Consider the following 18955-nt stretch of genomic DNA (forward strand, 5'->3'; position numbering starts at 1 on the left):
TGGAGAAATGAGATGATGGGAGTTGTGAAGAATGAGAATGAAGGTCGACTCCAAAATGAAGATTGGGATTTCAAAAGCACAAAAATGGCAGGTGCGAACGACTCTGGGCGTACACCATAACTTACAATCAGCTTATAAACTCGGTACATGATTTCGTGAAAGCTCTTGATGTTCAAATATTCGTTGAATATCAAACAGAAGTAGGACGAGACGAATAATGGGTATGTGTTTTGAAATTGTGATTATCAAAGTGGAAAGAAGCTGTGCAAAATGTAGCAACGCATACATTTGGTCGATGATCATGATAGCCCGCCGCCCCGAAATATACCGTTCGGTCAAGTTTTCTGTATGAAATACTGCTTCATCAGTGATATCTGGCTGTTATCTCGAAGAAGCAAAGTTATTTTGAGCATTGCCAGAGCCGATAACTGGTTGCGGATTTATAGAATCCGAGTTCTTGTTTTGAAAGCTCAGCTGCTCTGTCGACTCTTTTTCTTCGGAATTTATTTGTTTAATATGATGCTTGTTCATCAACCAATAGTTATAGGACCATACGAGTGCTTGAAAATCATTCAAAACGTCCACTTTCCGCCATAGTTGCCATACAGTTGCGTTTGGATCAAACCCACCAGTTCCTACCATAGAGCTCAGCAGATCCTGATGTTTCTTGGCTAAGAAATCTTTGATTTTTCAAGAGTATGTGTCTTCGTGTGATGACCCGTAGTCCAACCAAACTCCCTGTCTATTTCAAAAGCTACCATATAATCATCATTCTTTGGAACGCATTCCTGAGACTTCTCGTAGGATATTCTCTTATCTTTCCCCCTCGCATAGATTCCACAACTTAGCGCATTTTAAGTCAAATTTAGACCTCATTTTACCCAAGAGAGCAAGCAGTCACGCACTCGAAGCCGTACACATATTATTCTATTCCGAGCATGCTGAAATGATTAAGCGGTCGTCGTAATAGTTGATTGCAAGTGTGCAGATTTCCGTACAAGAGCAGGCCTATAATGTCAAAGGAGTGATGTGAATCAATTAGAAAAGTTGAGCACTTGAGAACGACTTTTGACACTTTATCAAGCAACCCTTTTCTAAGTATAACATCAGTTTATGTATACTGTAGTATCGTCGTGTGAACTAACAGGAGACTGTCAAAGTATAAGCAGTTTGAACTAATGGATCTAAGCGATTCAGTCATCAGTGATCGAACTTGATATCTTCAAGCTAGTTTAATAAGAATACACAACCTAATTCAAGCCTTAAATATTGTACCAGGTATAGTCTATCGAACGGCTTTATCTAAGTTACCGGCATAATCCTGAAATTGACTTATCATGTTGCATCAACTGAAAATTTGAGCTTTTGAGTGGTATTAAGATGGAAATATGATTTGGGGTTCTGAACTTTGGACTTTGGAAAGTGAGTCCGTGATAGATTCAATCAATATACACTGAAATCAAAGTAGTGGATGTTGTACATTCTAGAAAGTACTGAAAAGACCATATAAATGTTACACTATGGGGTTGCACAATGGGATTGCATTTTTATAGTGGAAATTTGTTTCTATTACACTAGGTATTGAAGAATAAATACCCAAAATCAGGCAGTGTTTGCTGTGTTGCGGATCAACCCTTCATTCCAACTGTAGCATCTGGTACCCGCGATAGTACCTCCTGGATGATATTGTAAAACCTACTTGTTTCTAATCCGTAAATGGCTGAGTTTTTCGCGATGAGCTAACCATATCATTGTTTTGTCCTAGTTGACTTTGCTTCTCCCCATCCATTATCTTTTTCTTTCTGTAATGATGCAATTTCGGCCTGAAGGTTCGGCGCGTCATCTTTCAATTCAGCAATTTCTTCTTTCAAAATTGAAGTAGTGGTCTCCAAAAGCTTGCCCTTTCTCTCAAGCAACGCTGCCTTTCTCTGCAACCTTTTTATTTCGTCCTCAACGCCTTCAGACGTCTTAGCCGATGCCCGAGAAGTGCTGGTTGTCTTATTTACCTTCATTTAGAAGTCGCCCTGGATCAAAAATTAGACAAGTCAAAAGCATGCTTAAAAGCAGATCTTCGCAAGAACACTCACAGGAGAAGATTAAGTTAAGTGTGTATTGAGCTCGAATCTTTGGCGAGGTGAAGATATGTCAATGATGTCTGGGTCTATTCGATATGCTTAGCGATGGCCTCTATTTAAGTAAGGGTTTATCAGATTTGGCATTACCTGGCAGTGTTTGGTTGGACTATGTTGACTTTAGTTGGAAAGTTATCTTAATTTGTGCAAGTTGTGACGTTCGGTACTTGGATTCTTTGTATCTTGTTGTAGAACAGTAAAATTTAAGGAGGAAGCAAAGAGTTTTGTGGGAGAAGTAAAGAAAAGTACGTAAGATTCAGGTTGCTTGCAGTCATCGTGTGAATTCTCTCAATAGCCATTTGTGACTCTAAATTTGCTCACCGTGACTGCATTTCCTGAAAAGATAGAGTTCCAGCCGCGGTTTCTGCCGAGCGAAATCATAATGGTACAATAATTCGCATTCATTGGGGAAAAAAACTTTACACAGTCCCAAGATCAATTAATATTTCTCCCACTAAATGTGTCACAGCTCACGAGTATTTTGCTTGCTGTATCCATATTTTCAGTCAACAAAGTTCACTATTAAATTCTAGCATTCATACGAAGAGGATATCGCGTAGGAACTTGCAGTCTAAGCCCTATATTAATTGCTAATCTAATTGCCAATCCCAGTGTCTTCATTTGCGTTTTAAACTGTCATACCAATACTAATCCTGAAGTTGATCCTATTCCAGTCCTCAAGCGAGCGGTGTCAACCCACCACAAGAGATTATCAAAGCGAATAATTTTCCAAGCAATGTTTGCTTGAGAAACGTCTTTGACTCTCTTATTCAACAAGGCGGGTATAATGGACTCCCCTCTCAAGAAATGTGAAATTACCTCATCAATTTTTGCTTCGGGAGTGTGAACGATGTCATACACATCATTCACAAATAGACGAGGTATGTGTTGGATGTTCAAAATATCCTTGTGAATATTTTCGATGTCTTTTCTAGTTAACCCTTTTGGTGCGAAGTTATGAGTAGCTTCGTTGACATATGTAGTTGCAATGCGAAATGAGTATAAATCCCGAAGAGCGATGATGGCTTCAGTGCGGAGATCTTGGCCCCGAACCTTCTCTTCGAGTAAGTTTATTCGTTTATCGAGCTCGAATTTGAGATCAGATCGCCTCTGATTGTAGCCATTTCTGGAATCCATGTTTCTTCGGCCCCTAGGTTAGTGGTGTGATTTGTGAAATAATTACCGGCTGATCCTACAGCTGTTCATTATGGCTTGATACAATATCGGATTGATGGTGGCCACTGATTGTGAGGAACTGCTAGATAGGTTTGTCGTGATGGAAAGCTTGGGTCGAACAACTTGGGTTGGTGTTTTGAAAGTGTGAAGTGCAGAAGTTCTTTGAAAATTTTGGATTATGTTGCGACGTGAATAATCAAAATGGAAAGAAAGAAGATGCAAATCTTGATGAGTTTGTAATTATTGAATGTTTAAAAGTTTACGTGAATGAGAAATTGTATGATACAAAGTGAACAGTCAGGGGCAGTGAAAAAAGAGCATTCTACTAGTCATAAGACCTCGCTGATTCATACTGTCCCCTACCTCATTTGTATTGTCATTCTAACATGTCCAAGCTGAAGCCACCATTCATAACTCTTCAGAGTGCGAAAAAAATCATTTCCCCATATCTAATGGCCAACACGATGAAACCTCTCCCCATACATCCTCAAACATCCATGCTGTGAGAATATAGAATCTATAAATGCTGGTATATTCTTGTGCTTATGCGTGAAATTGGATATAGATGTTCAAAGTGAGTAAAATCTTGTGGGCAGAGGTAAATGGCTTCTCATGCATTGTCGGCTACTGCAACCGACTTCAGTGACCAAGAGTAATAGCATCGTTCTCGCCAGTTAATTACCCATAAATTTCTAGGTTTCTCTGAGCCTTTTCTCATATAGTGATACCGTACTAATAGTATTTCTTCATGTGTCATAAATCTCAGGGCAATCTAATCCGCAAAGTAAATAAATTTGAGTTGAAAGTAATAACGAGTCATATATGTCCATAATATATGTGTCATTATATTTGAATCAACCAAATTCTATTCATTGAAAGTAATAACGAGTCATATATATTTATAATATATGTATCATTATATTTGAATCAATCAAATTCCATTTATTGAAAGTAATAATGAGTTATATACATCTATAATATATATATTATTATATTTGAGTCAATTAAATTCCATTTATTGAAAGTAATAACGAGTCATATATGTCTATAATATACATATCATCATATTTGAATCAATCAAATTCCATTTATTGAAAGTAATAACCAGTCATATACATCCATAACATATGTATCATTATATTTGAGTCAACCAAATTCCATTCATTGAAAGTAATAACGAATCATATACGTCCATAACATATGTGTCATTATGTTTGAGTCAACCAAATTCCATTCATTGAAAGTATCCACTAGCTCGAAAACACATTCAGGAAGGTGCATATATAGTTTGAACTTTTCTTCATTTAACTAATTTTGCAAAATATTAAGCAACAGATCAAAAACTTCACTTACAACATAACAATACATATGTATTAGAATATCTCTTCTACGCAGAAGGCCCCCCAAAGATCAAAGAACTAAAGAAACAATATCAAACTACACGAGGTGCTTCAAATCCTGTTCTATCCTTTCATATTTGGCTGTATCAATAGACATTAGCCTCGTGGAGAACTATTCTAACAACCATCGAGGTCGCATTCAACACACAGCTCTTACTGCTCACTTCTCTACAATTCTACATCTCGTTGTCAAACAAATCCTGCACTGCATCCACTTTAAATTTACGATGAATAATCGAAACATGATTAAAGCTGAGCCCGGTCAACGTCAGCAAATGAGGCCCGAAGATAGAAATGAGTTACTCAGATGGTGCCGCCACTTGTTGGGAAATATCGACATTTTTGTTCATAGATACAACGAAAGCATGACAGCGTATATCACTACTGGTGAAAAGATATACATTAATTACATTAATGAAGAAAGGGACCTAGTTACTTCGGCTATTGACGAGATAAAGCTTAAACAACAAGAGCATCCAGAGGAATTGGATGGGTTGGTGCTTCAAGCCGTGGCTTTGTTTGAGGAGTCGATAGGTGTAGGCCTAAGTCTCGAGGAACGAATGGAGAAATACAAACTTGAGAGCAATAGCTTAAAGGTACGCAAGACCATTTCCATCGTCAAAACCTTCAGGTCATGCTGACTGCATTCATATAGACAAAAATAAGGAACCTTTTGGGGCAAAGGTCTGAAAATGCGCCAAGATACACAACAGAAGAGATTGAGAGTTCCGAAAGGAAGGGAGTGCATCTAGGTCAGCCTAGAATGGGACGGGATTAGAACAGAAGCTAAGGAAATTCTAAATTGGCGACTGAAGCAAACTTTCAATGAAAGGATCAAGGCGTGGATATCGGGACTGAATCTTTTGGCATGCTACCAAAGGCACTTTAAACAGATGTTGATATCACGAAGATAGTTGGAGATGTACTTTTAGTGTTTGCTTTTTCAAACTTGACATCTGAGCCAATAATACTAAATGTCAATATTAACGCGTTGAAATAATGTTATTTGACTGGAGTGTCAACATTTTTCGATGATTCACAGCACTAGCTTACTGCGTGCAGAACGTGTACATCAGGTTTCAAGATATCCCATTATTCGATCCTCTCATAATCCACTCATGAATGCAATATTCTTGCCAAACACTTAACAACACAAACATAACCATGCCCGTATTCTACAAACTCCGAGCCCGTGACCTTTATTACTGGCTTTATAACAGTTATCTGTTATGTCTAAGTAACACCAAGATACAAAGTTTGAGAAGCTCGATGGCCATGGAAGAACATGATCCCGACGGATACTGGCAAAGAGAATCATCCTGTATCGACGCTCACTCAAGTAAGTACCATAGCTCTTTCACTTGAATATTGGCGCGTGCCGTAGCCGAAGAACTTTCCATCTGCTATCGGGTCTTCCCCATACTTTTCAGACGTTGTGATATGCATGAGACCCAAACACATAGTTGGACGATGATTGGCGGACATCACTGTACCGAATCACCGAAGGCAGGACGAGGTGGGGAATGGTGGTACACGTGATGTTGTTCAGAGATTCGATATATATTCAACAACTGGAGAATCATTTGAGTTTTAGAATTGCATAATTCTTTCTTGAGTCGGGATAAGATCTAGGGTTTCTTTCAAAGAAATAAGCCTCCTTAAAGCGTGATATTTGTTACTCATATTCTTATCATGGCCGAGAAGAATTCTACTACCCCGCGTTACGACATCTCAATCTACAATACCTCTTTCTCAGAATTACCAGACCCCAAACGAGTATGGATAGGGGAGCCCGGATCTGCTCTTGAAGGAATAGGTAAGGACCCCTTCACTTTTCTGAACCATGAATCACCTGACAGCCCCCATAGGACGCCTATCCCTTCTCACACCAGAAATAGTCTCTTCGGCGGCAACTTCAGAGATCAAGACGGGTAGAAGAGTAGGTCTCGGATGGGACATGACAAAGCTGGAGTATTCTCAATTTGGACGACAAAAATGTGGTCATAAAATTATCCCGTTGAATGGACCAGGTGGAAGTGGACATGGAGCTTGTTTTGATGATGTTTATCATATGAATCCTCGTAGGTCATGGCGGCTCTTTTTGTCGGTTTAGGTGTCTTCATGGTGTCTTTAAAACGTCATAAACCGAAAATGTCTTGCTCAGGGCTTCTCGATTAAATGATGGGCAGGTACCCATCTAAAAGAGGCGGGCAACACCACGACTTGTGACCTAGTACATTCACTTCGAGTTCTGCCAGTTGATATTATGACGGGGAAAAAATTGCACTTCCAAATGAAACTCACAGCCTTGACTCTTAAATGAAAAATATTGTACATATTTTGAGTTATCACACAACCTTTGACTGACCTATACCACAAGAGCAAAGCAGTCAATGGGATGGCTTTCGTCACTACTCTCAGCCACGAAATACATCCGACCCCTCTACATCACAAGAGCGAGTTTTCTATGGCGGTATTACGAAGGATGAGATTATGGATGCATCCAATCACCGCATCGGACTCCAACATTGGGCATCTGAAGGAATTGCCGGTGAGTCTTCGTCTGTCCACTTTCCTTCTTCCATTCCACATCTTCATAGTACTCATAATTACCTCCTAGGACGTGGCATTCTGATCGACTACGCTCACTGGTGCACCCAACAATCTCCACCCATCAAGTACACCAACTTTTCCCTTCACAATATCCCCTTCAAAACGCTTGTCGCGATCCTCGCCGATCAAAATATAGCCCCTCAGCGTGGTGATATTCTTTTCATCCGCATGGGTCTAATTCCAGAATGGGATAGCTTCACCGATTCTCAAAAACAAGAATATGCATCCCAAAGTACCCCCGAACATGCTGGCGTCGAACCTAGCTTAGAGTTGTTAGAATGGATATGGGATAGTGGGATATCAGCTGTGGCAGGCGATGCTATAAGTTGGGAGGTGTATCCTACGCAGGGGGAACTAAGCTGTCATGAATACCTACTCGGAGGATGGGGAATGCCGATTGGTAAGTGTTTTACCTGGATTCTTAAGTTCTCTTTGATTTTTAATTCGTTTCCAAATTTCCTTCCTTTTCATGTGTCTGGCTTCGTACATCACATCTAATAACTGGCGTAAAACTCGAAACTCTATCAGCTTGACAATTATATTAGCTAACTTATTACCCATGTAGGCGAAATATTCGATCTTGAGGCATTGTCTCGTACCTGCCGCGAACTAAATCGATATTCGTTCTTCCTAACATCTATGCCATTGAATATGCCAGGAGGAGTCTCTTCGCCTCCAAATGCAATGGCTATATTTTAAATGTTTATTGGGAAATTGGAAAGGGTAGAAAAGACATATGCGACGAGGACAGAAGGCTAAAGTGGTTTACAGATCTAAGGACTGCAAATGTAGCGTATTGAGTTGTATACTGGTTGATGTTTTTGGAATTGTTACACTGTGGAAAATTTGAGTATGAAAGCTTTTCAGCCAATGTTAATTGAACCTTGTATTTCGTTTGGCACCTAGATGTGTGAGACATATTATCAGTAAACCGACCTAACGTAACTCGGGTCAAGCCTACCGCTTCCTGGTCACCCTCTAGCCACTTCTGCACCAACCGTCTCCCGAAGAGAATGACCCGATCGGAAGATCATAGGGAATTGCAGACAGAAACGGACCTGGCCCAAGCTACTGGTCAACTTCAGGATACCCAATGTAACCCCTTTTCCCCGATTCCTCGAAGGAAACCGGGAGATTGGAAATTAGCAAAGTTCAGCCTGACGAATGATGAAATCGACCTAACGCAACTCTGGCCCAAGCCAGCACCCCTCCCCTCATGTTCCTGTTCTTTATCATTCCTCGCCCCCCGAAGGGAACGAAGTCAAAAGACAGCAACAAAAGGTACAGGGATACTGGCTTGGGCCAGAGTTACGGGCTAAGACCGCCAGCCTTGCACCCCCCACTCCTGTTCTTTATCATCCCTCGCTCCCCGAAGGGAGCGAAGTCAAAAGACAGCAGCGGCAGGGTGAAGTACTGGCGGCCTCGGCCTAGGCGACTGTCGTTTCAACTCGCCACCGCTTGATTCCCCGCCATAGCCGCTGAAACACGTTGGTCGATTCAATGAACTATCCCTCTTGATACCCCGCCTTAGCCGCACAAGCATCCTGCTCAATCTACTGAAGCACCCCACTTGAAGACAACCCCGTGGTCGCACAAGCATCCTGGTCGATTTATTGAACCACTCCCCTCGAGCTCCTGCCTCAGCCCTCCAAGTGATCTTACCCCATTCATTTAGTCAAGGCTAAAAGTCCCAAACCAAGTACGGCAATTCATCATTTTGAAATCCCCGAAGGGAAATCAATCAGAATAGCCGTACTTCGTTTGGGCTAATAGCTTTGACCTAATGAAGGGACAAGATGACTTGAACAGCTAAGGCGCGGAGGTCAAGGTGAATGATTCAACAAATGGAGCAAGAGGCTTGAACGGCCAGGGGACTGAAAACAAGAGGCGATGGTTCAATAAAAAGAGCAAGAGGCTTGAACGACTAAGGCGCTGATATCAAAAGGTGATAATTCAATGAAAGGAACAAGATGCTTGAACGGCCACGGCGCTGAAACCAAGGGATGGGGAGCTGAATTCACAATCGCCTTTAAAAGAAGAAGAAGAAAAAATCGAAAAGAACGAGGGAACGGAGTCTATATATAGTCAAGAGAATCGAAATCTGTCTAACAGATCACCACGCTAAGAAATCAACTATAGTGAATATGACGGCTGCCAAAAGATTCACTAGGCCAAAAGGTCAACCATAGCCAGCCGGCAGAACGGATCTGCGTTCGAATTGTCCAGTGAGCAGTGAGAATCGACTAGGTTCAAGCTAAACATAATTTAAACTTTGAAAAGACAAATAGTCTTTCCCACTTCGCTGAACTATGAGAATCTTCACCTCATTAAAACCACAATTTATACCACTTGTTCACTATTCAACATTCACTTCTCAGTCTGGCTTGACAGTCAAAAAGCGAGTCTTAACTCATTACGAGCATAGAATCGCTCATACTAACGCTGAAGATGCTACACTGGCAACATGTGAACCACCGGTGCCCTCACACTACCTATGACTTGCATATCAGAGACTTTCACGCGATCTGGCCACTAGTCGATCGTTGACACTAGTAGACTACACTTATGACAAACATAGTGCTGGCAATCCCCGATTACGCAATCAAGATCTTGACCCAGTGAATCCACAGCAATATCCAAAGCTATTCTCGATGAGTCAAAAAGTGAATATCCAACAGCTTCCAATCTTGTGTTCCGTACCACTTCCTCCCGGTATATTATTTGATTGTGAATAAGAAAGAGATGGCGTAACAAAGATGAACTTCCACTCTAGCACCCATCACTACTTCTTATACGTCACCAAAGGAGACCATCTAGAGTCGTCATCCTGATGTTTTCTCTAGCCTTGGCAGTCTAGTAGAAAAGTACTGTTTCAAAGAAGCCAGGTCGGAGAGAAGAGAACTGGCAAGATCTTAACGCAAGATAAGATAAGTTTTGCCTTGCAATAGAATTAATCAACACCCCGTCCCCCGTATCTATCTAGATGAGGTTCGAAGCAAAAGAGTGATACGCGTATCCTGAGTTATCATTACCCCCAAGAGTTTCCCAGAATCCAACTCGTCCTGTTTTGTTCCTGCTTTGATAACGTTGTTGTTTTATTTCATCATTAGTGACTAGACCAAGCAAGATCAACTCTTTAGTGCACGCGTGATGGTAAGGTAGGCTTGAATAGACGTATAGTAACTCCACATTCGCTATACCACAGCGTCCTTTTATCTTCTCTAGTTGCATTACTGAAACTGTAAAATGACACCGAGATCAATATTCGACAGTATCACAAACCAAAAATTCAAGAAATCAAGTATTCAAAGGTGTAAACTTTTATTTTTTATGCCAATAGATATATACTCACTTTTGTTTTTGTCTTATTTCATACGTAAGTACAACCCTGCGTAACTCTTGCCCATTAGGTGCCCATTGTATTTCCCCTTTCCTGCCTCTCTCGCGTCTCGGCAATCATCCCTCCTCATAGATAGCAGACCCAAAATAAATGCTTCTCGTTGTTCTGAACTGACATGGATGACGGAGCCCGAGTGAAAACCCATTTCACTTGCTCTTCGCGTCCCGTTTGCGCCCGAGTCATCTACCCGAAGATAACGGGAATTAAGCCTGACAAGTCTGTTTCTTGAATATTCGCTGATTATAGAGGGTTGGCACTAACTCTCAAATTGGAAAGAAAAAGTTTAGACAACCAAAACGCCAAACAGATCCAGATGTATGTGTATCCTTGTCATGCAAGAAAAAAGATATGCAATGTACTGTAAGCAATGCACCAAAAATAACTCCTTAGTATAGATGGCTGACCCTAAGTTACCTCCCCAATTCATGATCATTGTTTCGGTTGTTCGGAATTTCCATTGTGAGAAAGTCCATATGTGAACTGTTTTTGTGAAATACCATGAGAGAATTGTATTTATCTGGCATTTCAAGGTGACTTCCACTGGCCATTGATTTGAAAGCCGTTTTAATTTATAGCACTTCGTCTTCTTCGGTGATTCTGCCTACTCTCACTCCACCAGGACTGACCCTTTCGGGCCCTCTGAGTGGCTCTGGAGGTGGCTCGTCTATCATACAAGCGTTCTCAAGCATATTCGTCCATTTTCCACTTGTACCAGCATGACTATGTTTAAGATGCTGACGGAAATGATCCGCGCGGAAAAATTTCTTAGCATGGTTACATTCTCCAAACTTGTGCATGTCTTGTAAATGGGCACCCCTGACATCCCAATCCTCGCCAGTCGCCACAGGCATCGGAGATCCCTCGTGATTCGCAACTCCAGTCCTTGGGAAATCTTCACCGCAGTATCCACAAGTATCCGCATCGCTGGGCCGCGAAGGAGAAGGATGGAAAGCATGCGCCCAATCTAGGAGAGCAGCACACGACCAAGAATAACGACGGAGATGCAAAGAATTCTGATGCCTTTCAGCCTCATTCTTATTCTTGAAACGATTTCGGCAGTATAAGCACTCGTACTGCTTCTCTTGTTCATGCGTGCTAAATTGGTGGTTAGTATCAGTAAACTTTTTGATTTTGAGTAACACTAACTTGAGATCTTCCTGAGTGTCAAATTTCTTGGGTTTCTTCGGACAGCATTCACAAATGAAACCGCCTTGTCTACTAGGGGCACTGTTGTGTTTCACGTGTCCTAATACCTCTGGCATCTTTCGCGCATTAGTTAGAGGTCGACTTTCAGATAAAGCTCGATGATGGGTGGTTCTAGCCGAAATTGAACCTCTTGGGCTGGGATTTAGGGACATTGAACCGTTATATGACATGTCGGTGTTGATATCCATGGGTGCAGGTGAGAGGCCTCCAGGAGACAGCCTGCTGTACGAACCCATGCTGGTCGCGCTACTGGCAGTCACTGATAATGTGGATGAGAACGAGTTCCTAGGCAAGGAAGTAGTAGATGATATAGACGTAGAGCTCGAATGAAAGCGCGGGCTTGGTGTTGAGCGTGAGCCAGACTCGCGACGTCGAGCAAGATCACTTGCACTGCCTACCGTGCGTAGTAGATGTAGACTATCATCCCTGGGAGGAGAAGATGCGCGTCGTTTTTGTCCGGCTGTAGTAGAGCAGGGAGAGTAGCCTTCACTCCGACCATGATACTCTTCTCCTATCTGTAGTCGCCTCAAACCCGTTTCTTCCATATGAAAGCCTTCTTCATATTCTGGAGAAGGCATCTGGAAGCTATCCCTAGATTGGCTAGCGATACTTGATGCATCGTCGGCTATGCTCCCTGACCTCATGTTGTACGGATGTGGTGACCTTTCATTGTCTATCATATCGGTTGGTGACCTAAAGTCAAATGTATTCAAATTGCTAAGCCTGGGATACGGATTGCCTGGTGAGATGCCAGAAGACAAAGGTGAGTCTGCCCATCGATTTATGGGACTCTCTGCAAGCGTTGGTTTGTGTGTATGAATTGGCAGAGAGAGTGGCTTGAGTGTGGGATGTCCATGCTCTCGCGCTATCCTAGAGGTTGGTGATGCATCGTTTACAGATGAGCTGAACGGAGAATTTACAAATAGTCTTGATGGCGTGAAATTATCTCCTCTACTACCCAACTTTTGTAATAATGATTTGTCGTATGCTTGAGCACTAGTTTGATATGTATCGTGGACAGAACTTTGAAAGCCTATTGAGGTTCTTGATCTGCGAAACGAAGAATTAGTAAAAGAAGGCACAAGAAAACACTTCATAATCTTTAATAAAGCATTGACAAGAGAACCGGCGATCCTGTTTGCCGGTGATATAAAATCGGAGGCTCCGGGCGTAATTTTAAGATAATAGCACTCACTGTGTCGACCCAATGCTTGCGTTGGAAGCAGAAAGGCTCGAATAGCCTTCGTCTTTTGGCAGTGCAATTGCATGGCTGCTCGCATCTTTCGACGGATGAACAGTGATAGTGGCGTTGGAGCTTCCTCGACGTCCAATGTCCGGTCGCTCATCTGATATGCTACTGCGACTGTAGCTCCCATACAAACTCGAGCCGGCGGGAACCGATGGGATATTTCTTGCCCAATCGGGTTCCCGGTTTTGATTTGCGAAATGCCACCCAAGATCTCCCCCGTTATCTGTATCGGGAACGTATTTAGGTGGTGGTAGAGGAGGAGGAGGAGACTCTCTCGCGTGAGGTATAGACATTGGTCCAGGCGCAGCCCTTGAAGAGTTGGAAGAATGGTATTTGTGTTGATCTGAGTATCTATCGGTATATCGATCGGGGTGGTGTGAGTCTTGTACGTGGATTTCTGGTAAGGGTGTGCTGAAGCTCGGCTTTTGGCCACGCATAGGAATGTCCATTGTGTAAGTTAAGCCACAGGCTGTGAAGATTAAGTGGATGAATATTGTAGTCCTCCTAACCACATGAGCTGACCTCGTCTTCGTCTAGAAGTCGCTAAGTCGGACGTGCCGTTTTGCTTGGGAGGGAAAGGTTGAGAGTGGAGAAGGAAGGAAGTCGCAACATGGATATTTTTTTTCGAAGAGTATTTTAGTTACAAAAAAAGAGGTTCCGGGTCACAACGTCCGGTTCCAATGATATGTATTTTCTTCAATAGGACCAAATGCCACCGAGGGAGGCTCGAAGAGTTCGCGAAGTTGACGTTGTTTTGCGAACCCTTCATAAAATGGGATGACGGGGCGAACGTCTGTGGTTATGAAAGAACGAAGAAGTACGGAGAGGGATGTTTCGGCCAATCTTTAGCGGAAGGGCTGAATATGTACTAACAAAAAAATAATTAACCTAAATTGAATCGAGAACTATTTAAACCAGAAAAGTAAGTTCACACAGATAGAGACGGTATGGGTAACATGGTGTATAATAAATGACATGATAGATGATTAAGTATCCAATATATATGCGTGTCTATATATGTAGAGGAAGGCAGAGAGACCCTCAAAGCATGCAAATCGATAGATAAACACACAGACAAATGACAAGTTAATAGGAAGAAAATAACGGCAACGGCAGTAAACATTTCATAAAACATATCCACATACATACCAGTACAAGCTTTGAATCCTACTATCGTCCACAGAACGCTGTTCAGTCCGGTCCTCTCTCTTCCCTCTCTCATAAGCTCATAAGCCTTAAGAATACGAATGACAAACAATAGGGCTGGGGAACTAGGATTTCATTCGGGGAGTGGGAGTGGGAACGGTGATGCTGGACGGATGAGAGCGGAGGGAGCCAACCAAGAATTGAAGTTGATAGGCGGATTTCAAGCACCCAGGTATCCGTATCCTTATGGGTTAAACAGAATGGATTGTGGTATGGGTGGGTGTATGGGTTCAGTGAGGGTAAAAGGTGGGACTTGTGATACTTCGTAGAGTGAAAGAACGAGGTGGAGCATTCGGAAACAGGGGACGAGGACTGAAAGAGGATGGATGATGGATGAATAAACTCCTCGAGGCAAGGACCATAAAGCCTTCTGCGTTTTGGGAAACGAGTAGGAATAAAGTATATCAGGTAGAGAAAAGCAGACCGGAGCAGACCAAAGTCTTTCCTCGAGTAGAGAGTAGAGAGTAGAGAGGAGAGAGTAGACGGGGATCAAAGTGTTAGGGGGAAAGGATTCGAGTCGTCTGTAGGTCCGTCCCTATGAGTGTTCGGTAGTGTAAATCTTAAATACTTCGCTAGGTCATGACATTCTTACTCTCTCTGGAGGTAGGTACGTGTGTAATAGAGCTGGAATAGAGTTGGAATCTCGGATACCTTCGCCTTTCTCGCCTTTCCAAATTATGATTATGATGAAGGGTAAGATACTGGCCAAAGCCAAGACAATCGAAAGGCTGTTTGTCTCAATTCCCGGCGCACGGTAGTACGATAGGGTGAGTTCTTTTTCCAGGAGGGAGAGAGGGGAGTACCAACTCAAAACAGGAAATGAATTGAGTCGATCCAATTTGGTGAAGTTGCGATGACAATTAGTGATGCTGATGAATGACTGAGCTCCTCTCCATCTCCATCCTATTTTAGACGTTCTTGTGTTAGATTGATGTGAACACGGCGGATTAGGGCTATTTTTCGGATTTGTGGACGCAGCACTGTTTGATTTCATGTACAAGGGAGCACGTATTATAGAAAGTGGGTACAATAACACGATGAAGTACAAACGGCGGCAATTGATCAAAAGAAGAGAAGAGATTGCCAACTGTGAAGAGAGGGGAAGGAGGAGGAAAGAAGAAAGCAAGAGGGAAGATAGGTGATTGTCAGTCGACAACCAGTCAGAGTCAGCTCACCCAAGTAAGATATACTGTGAGAATTCCGTAAAATACATAGTCTGATGCGTGTAAGTATATTCATTTTGTTGTTTCATAACATCATCTTGCGAACGTGATTCAATTTTTCTGAAATATGCCTCCAGTTTATTGGATCCAGTGTTGTTCATGGTCCTGCGAACTAGGTTCATTCATGAGTGTTGAGTCTTAACTTTCGAAGCCAGCCATATAGGCTCATTCTTAGGCTACCCGCTGTGAATATGTGATGCGCGCAATTCAGGAATCAAACCGGCGCCAATGGGATGTTTGCAAACTATTAATCAAGCCCCATAAAGTTGTCCTCTTGCATACAACGACAGCGGGGTTTCTGATACCTACCTAGTAGTCCTCGATTATGATTATCCTGCAACCCTGCCGAATACCATGCTATGCCATGTCTGGTAGTACGAACCCAAGAGATCACAGAAATACAGATAGGTAATGCAATAAGGCTGGTGGTATGTCAAACTAATAATGTTGATGCTGTTGTTGTTGATGATGATGATATGATGACGATGATAGAAAGTTTGAATGCTCGAGTAGGAACATTTCGACTATCATCTTGTCATTGCCTATTTAGTGTTTTGCTAACTATCCATAAGGCTATGTATATCTGACTATATTTCCGTACAAGTGATGGGAAACCAGAACCATCTGGACCTTTCATTCAATTGAATCATAAACTTGATTTCTTTTTAGTCATGTCCATTATTACCCCTTTTAGCTACACCGTCTGATCCGAGATTCCCTTGCCATCTACTAGCTCTGACTTTTTGTTTCTTTTCAATTTTCTTCATTGGTCAATGTGATCTAGTACTCCACACTTACTGTTCAGCCTTACAAGTTCTTTCTCAGGTAACCTCTAAAAGCAATCATGGATGATTTCTGGGACTGTGCCACCACACTTTCTTCCATATAGATATAGCCAGCAATCTCACATATCAAGAGAAGCTCCCTTTAGATTGCTTACTAGGAGAGAGCATCGAAGAGGTAGTTTTATTGTTAGAATGTTTAAAGTGATCAATAATTACACGAGTGAGAACACGAACCATTTGTAGAGTAGAGTTGATCGAACAACAGCTGCTGTTGGTTGTATGATTTAACTAATGCAGACTCAAGGATCTCAATGCATCAATAAATCAGATCCTTGACTGAGTAGGCACATTTAAGACAATTTAACAAATATTTACTACTACTTTTTGAATCCTATGACGAGAGTCATTCTGCTACGGATTCATGCCAATAGTACTCACTAAGCGAAGGAGAGAATGATCTCAAGAGAGCAAAACCCTTTTCGTAACATTCAATGTATTGAGTGGAGTACGAAGGTACTTCCGCAATCGCCACAGCTCTAGCTTCAGTCAATTGGTTACTAGTACGAGGTTGTCAACACTGTACTGCAGATAAATGCCTGAGCATCTGCAGCCTTTTAAAGGGTCTGTCTATTTTTCTGCACATGTACTGCAAAATTCGGAAATGTTGTAGCCAACCAATATGACAGCTAACTACAAGTTTGAGATTGTCCACATTTTCATATCATCCATCCTAGCCTTCCATACAAACTCATAAATACCTTACCCGGCTAAGCCACCAATTCCGACCTGAAAATTTCAACGTACGCAGCATTTCGCCTCTAGATGTCTGGATCACATGCTTCGATCTTGAGGGATTAGATTGACATTTTAGCATCAACCTTGAAATCGTCCGAGATTGACCTTAACACTTGTTTCGAGTTATTTCCAATACAGTATGCAAATCCGAGGATCTGCAGCACAGCCACTGGCACTAGCAGTTGGAAAAAATACTCGACCTCGGGCACTTATGTAATGCGGAGAACGGAGGGAAAAAAAAAACATGCCAGAACACGCTCAGCTTGAAATATGATGTTTTCTATTACGTGCGGAGATATCATCACGGCCTGAATACCTGTTGAATTTACGCCATGAGCCATGCTTAATGCCATGTTATGTCTTACGAATAGGGGGAGAAAATAGGGATTGGTTATTCTCTATTACATACCACACTGCTACTACTTCTCCAGACTCACAAGGCTCGTGTTGATCTCCGAGACAGAGGCACAGCATTACTTCCCACCTTTCTCAATCTCACCCATGGTCTTTTCAACTTGATGGTATGATAGCAATCCATCCTTCTCAAACCTGCACACTGAAGAGTAGGATAATTTTCTATTGGATCAGGTGCCATGTCGTGTTGCATCTACCCCATGCTTGGAACAATTGAAGCACTTTGTCCATCGATATGTTGATCAATTCTCATTGTCCGGTGAGACTGAGGTCTTCTGGTATTCTATACACCGAGTGCTCGGCAGGTACATTGTGTATGATAAATTCGAGGATTGCCTTGGAAACCTCGGTGGCGCTTGGAAACTCACAATTTAACTGTCGCTCCTAGCTGTACGGCCCATCAATGTGTATGTATCCGAAGCATTCGAAGGACAGAAAAAACACTTCATGTTCGCGGTCATATCAGATACCAGAACACCATCTTCGAGTGAGATTCATTACCCCGCCTCTCAACTTAGATGCATGTGAAACGGTCTGGCTGCATCATCTGCAGCTGTCTATCCAATACATAAGTATCTCACATCACCCTCTACACGTAAGTCAGAGATTCAACGCTGGCAAAGTCTCTCGACTCTTGTGGTCTGTTAATTATATGATAGACCGGGTAAAATCACAATAAGGCAGTGTCAAGGCAATCAGTCCCACTATCCCAGTATATGCGGTACGACTATGTTGTTAACCCAGCACTTACTTGAGTTACATTAAGATTTCTTCAACGAGCCATGAGCTCCATATCCATTAAGTCTATTGATGCCCCACCTCCGACGATTTCGTGCGCCTCAATCTGGTAACGCAATACAACGTTAGAATCTTCATTCCCATCTCACGCGTGCGAATCATTCATCACACCCATACCAACAACTCTCGATGCATTGAGTCGGTGTTTTCATTGGAAGAAAATCAACAACTGACGAGGAGTCGGTGAAACGGAACACACACAAATGCAAAGATACGGACTCGGGAAGCAAAGCTTGCTTGCTTGCACATTTCCATGTAGTGTACGAGGGAGGGCATGCATAGGAACAGTCAAGCAACGAATAATCAAAGCAGGATAAGATAAGGAAGGTGTACCGATACGGGGCGGGTGTCAAACATGATCCCCATCAGCCTTTCAAGGCGAAATGAGTTCGGACGTTGTACTCTCTTCATTCGTCCCTTTTATGATTTCTTTGGGCTTTCATGTACACACATATCTGATCGATGCGAGCTCCTCTCTTCACGCTAACCTCGAGTAATCTTCCTATTGACATTTTTATGTCTTTCGCGGGCATTGCATGGCATACAATACGCTACCGT

At 42.3% G+C, this 18955-nt stretch overlaps 3 protein-coding genes across 4 annotated transcripts; 2 read left to right on the forward strand and 1 right to left on the reverse strand.

The window, feature by feature from the left end:
* The first annotated feature begins 4565 nt into the window (after positions 1-4565).
* On the forward strand, positions 4566-5688 carry BCIN_04g01820 (hypothetical protein). Its single transcript, XM_024692411.1, has 3 exons — positions 4566-4754; positions 4841-5304; positions 5364-5688. Exons 2-3 carry the CDS (start codon positions 4936-4938, stop codon positions 5484-5486), a joined length of 492 nt encoding a protein of 163 aa, XP_024548186.1. The 5' UTR covers positions 4566-4754; positions 4841-4935; the 3' UTR covers positions 5487-5688.
* Positions 5689-6229: 541 nt separating this feature from the next.
* On the forward strand, positions 6230-8222 carry BCIN_04g01830 (hypothetical protein). 2 transcript variants are annotated; one of them, XM_024692412.1, is made up of 5 exons: positions 6230-6524; positions 6577-6789; positions 7089-7259; positions 7329-7721; positions 7887-8222. In XM_024692412.1, the coding sequence occupies exons 1-5, from the start codon at positions 6401-6403 to the stop codon at positions 8018-8020; spliced, it is 1035 nt and encodes a 344-aa protein (XP_024548187.1). In that variant the 5' UTR covers positions 6230-6400; the 3' UTR covers positions 8021-8222. The 2 variants fall into 2 exon arrangements, with proteins under 2 accessions (XP_024548187.1, XP_024548188.1); XM_024692413.1 differs by having other exon boundaries at positions 7089-7721.
* Positions 8223-10400: 2178 nt separating this feature from the next.
* BCIN_04g01840 (hypothetical protein) lies at positions 10401-15584 on the reverse strand. The gene is made up of 5 exons (XM_024692414.1): positions 14326-15584; positions 13123-14044; positions 11868-12977; positions 10674-11816; positions 10401-10560 (listed from the first exon to the last, which is right to left on the reverse strand). The coding sequence occupies exons 2-4, from the start codon at positions 13623-13625 to the stop codon at positions 11291-11293; spliced, it is 2139 nt and encodes a 712-aa protein (XP_024548189.1). The 5' UTR covers positions 13626-14044; positions 14326-15584; the 3' UTR covers positions 10401-10560; positions 10674-11290.
* Between the last annotated feature and the right edge of the window lie 3371 nt (positions 15585-18955).

The sequence above is a fragment of the Botrytis cinerea genome, chromosome 4, assembly GCF_000143535.2.
Source record: "Botrytis cinerea B05.10 chromosome 4, complete sequence".
Taxonomy (NCBI): domain Eukaryota; kingdom Fungi; phylum Ascomycota; class Leotiomycetes; order Helotiales; family Sclerotiniaceae; genus Botrytis; species Botrytis cinerea.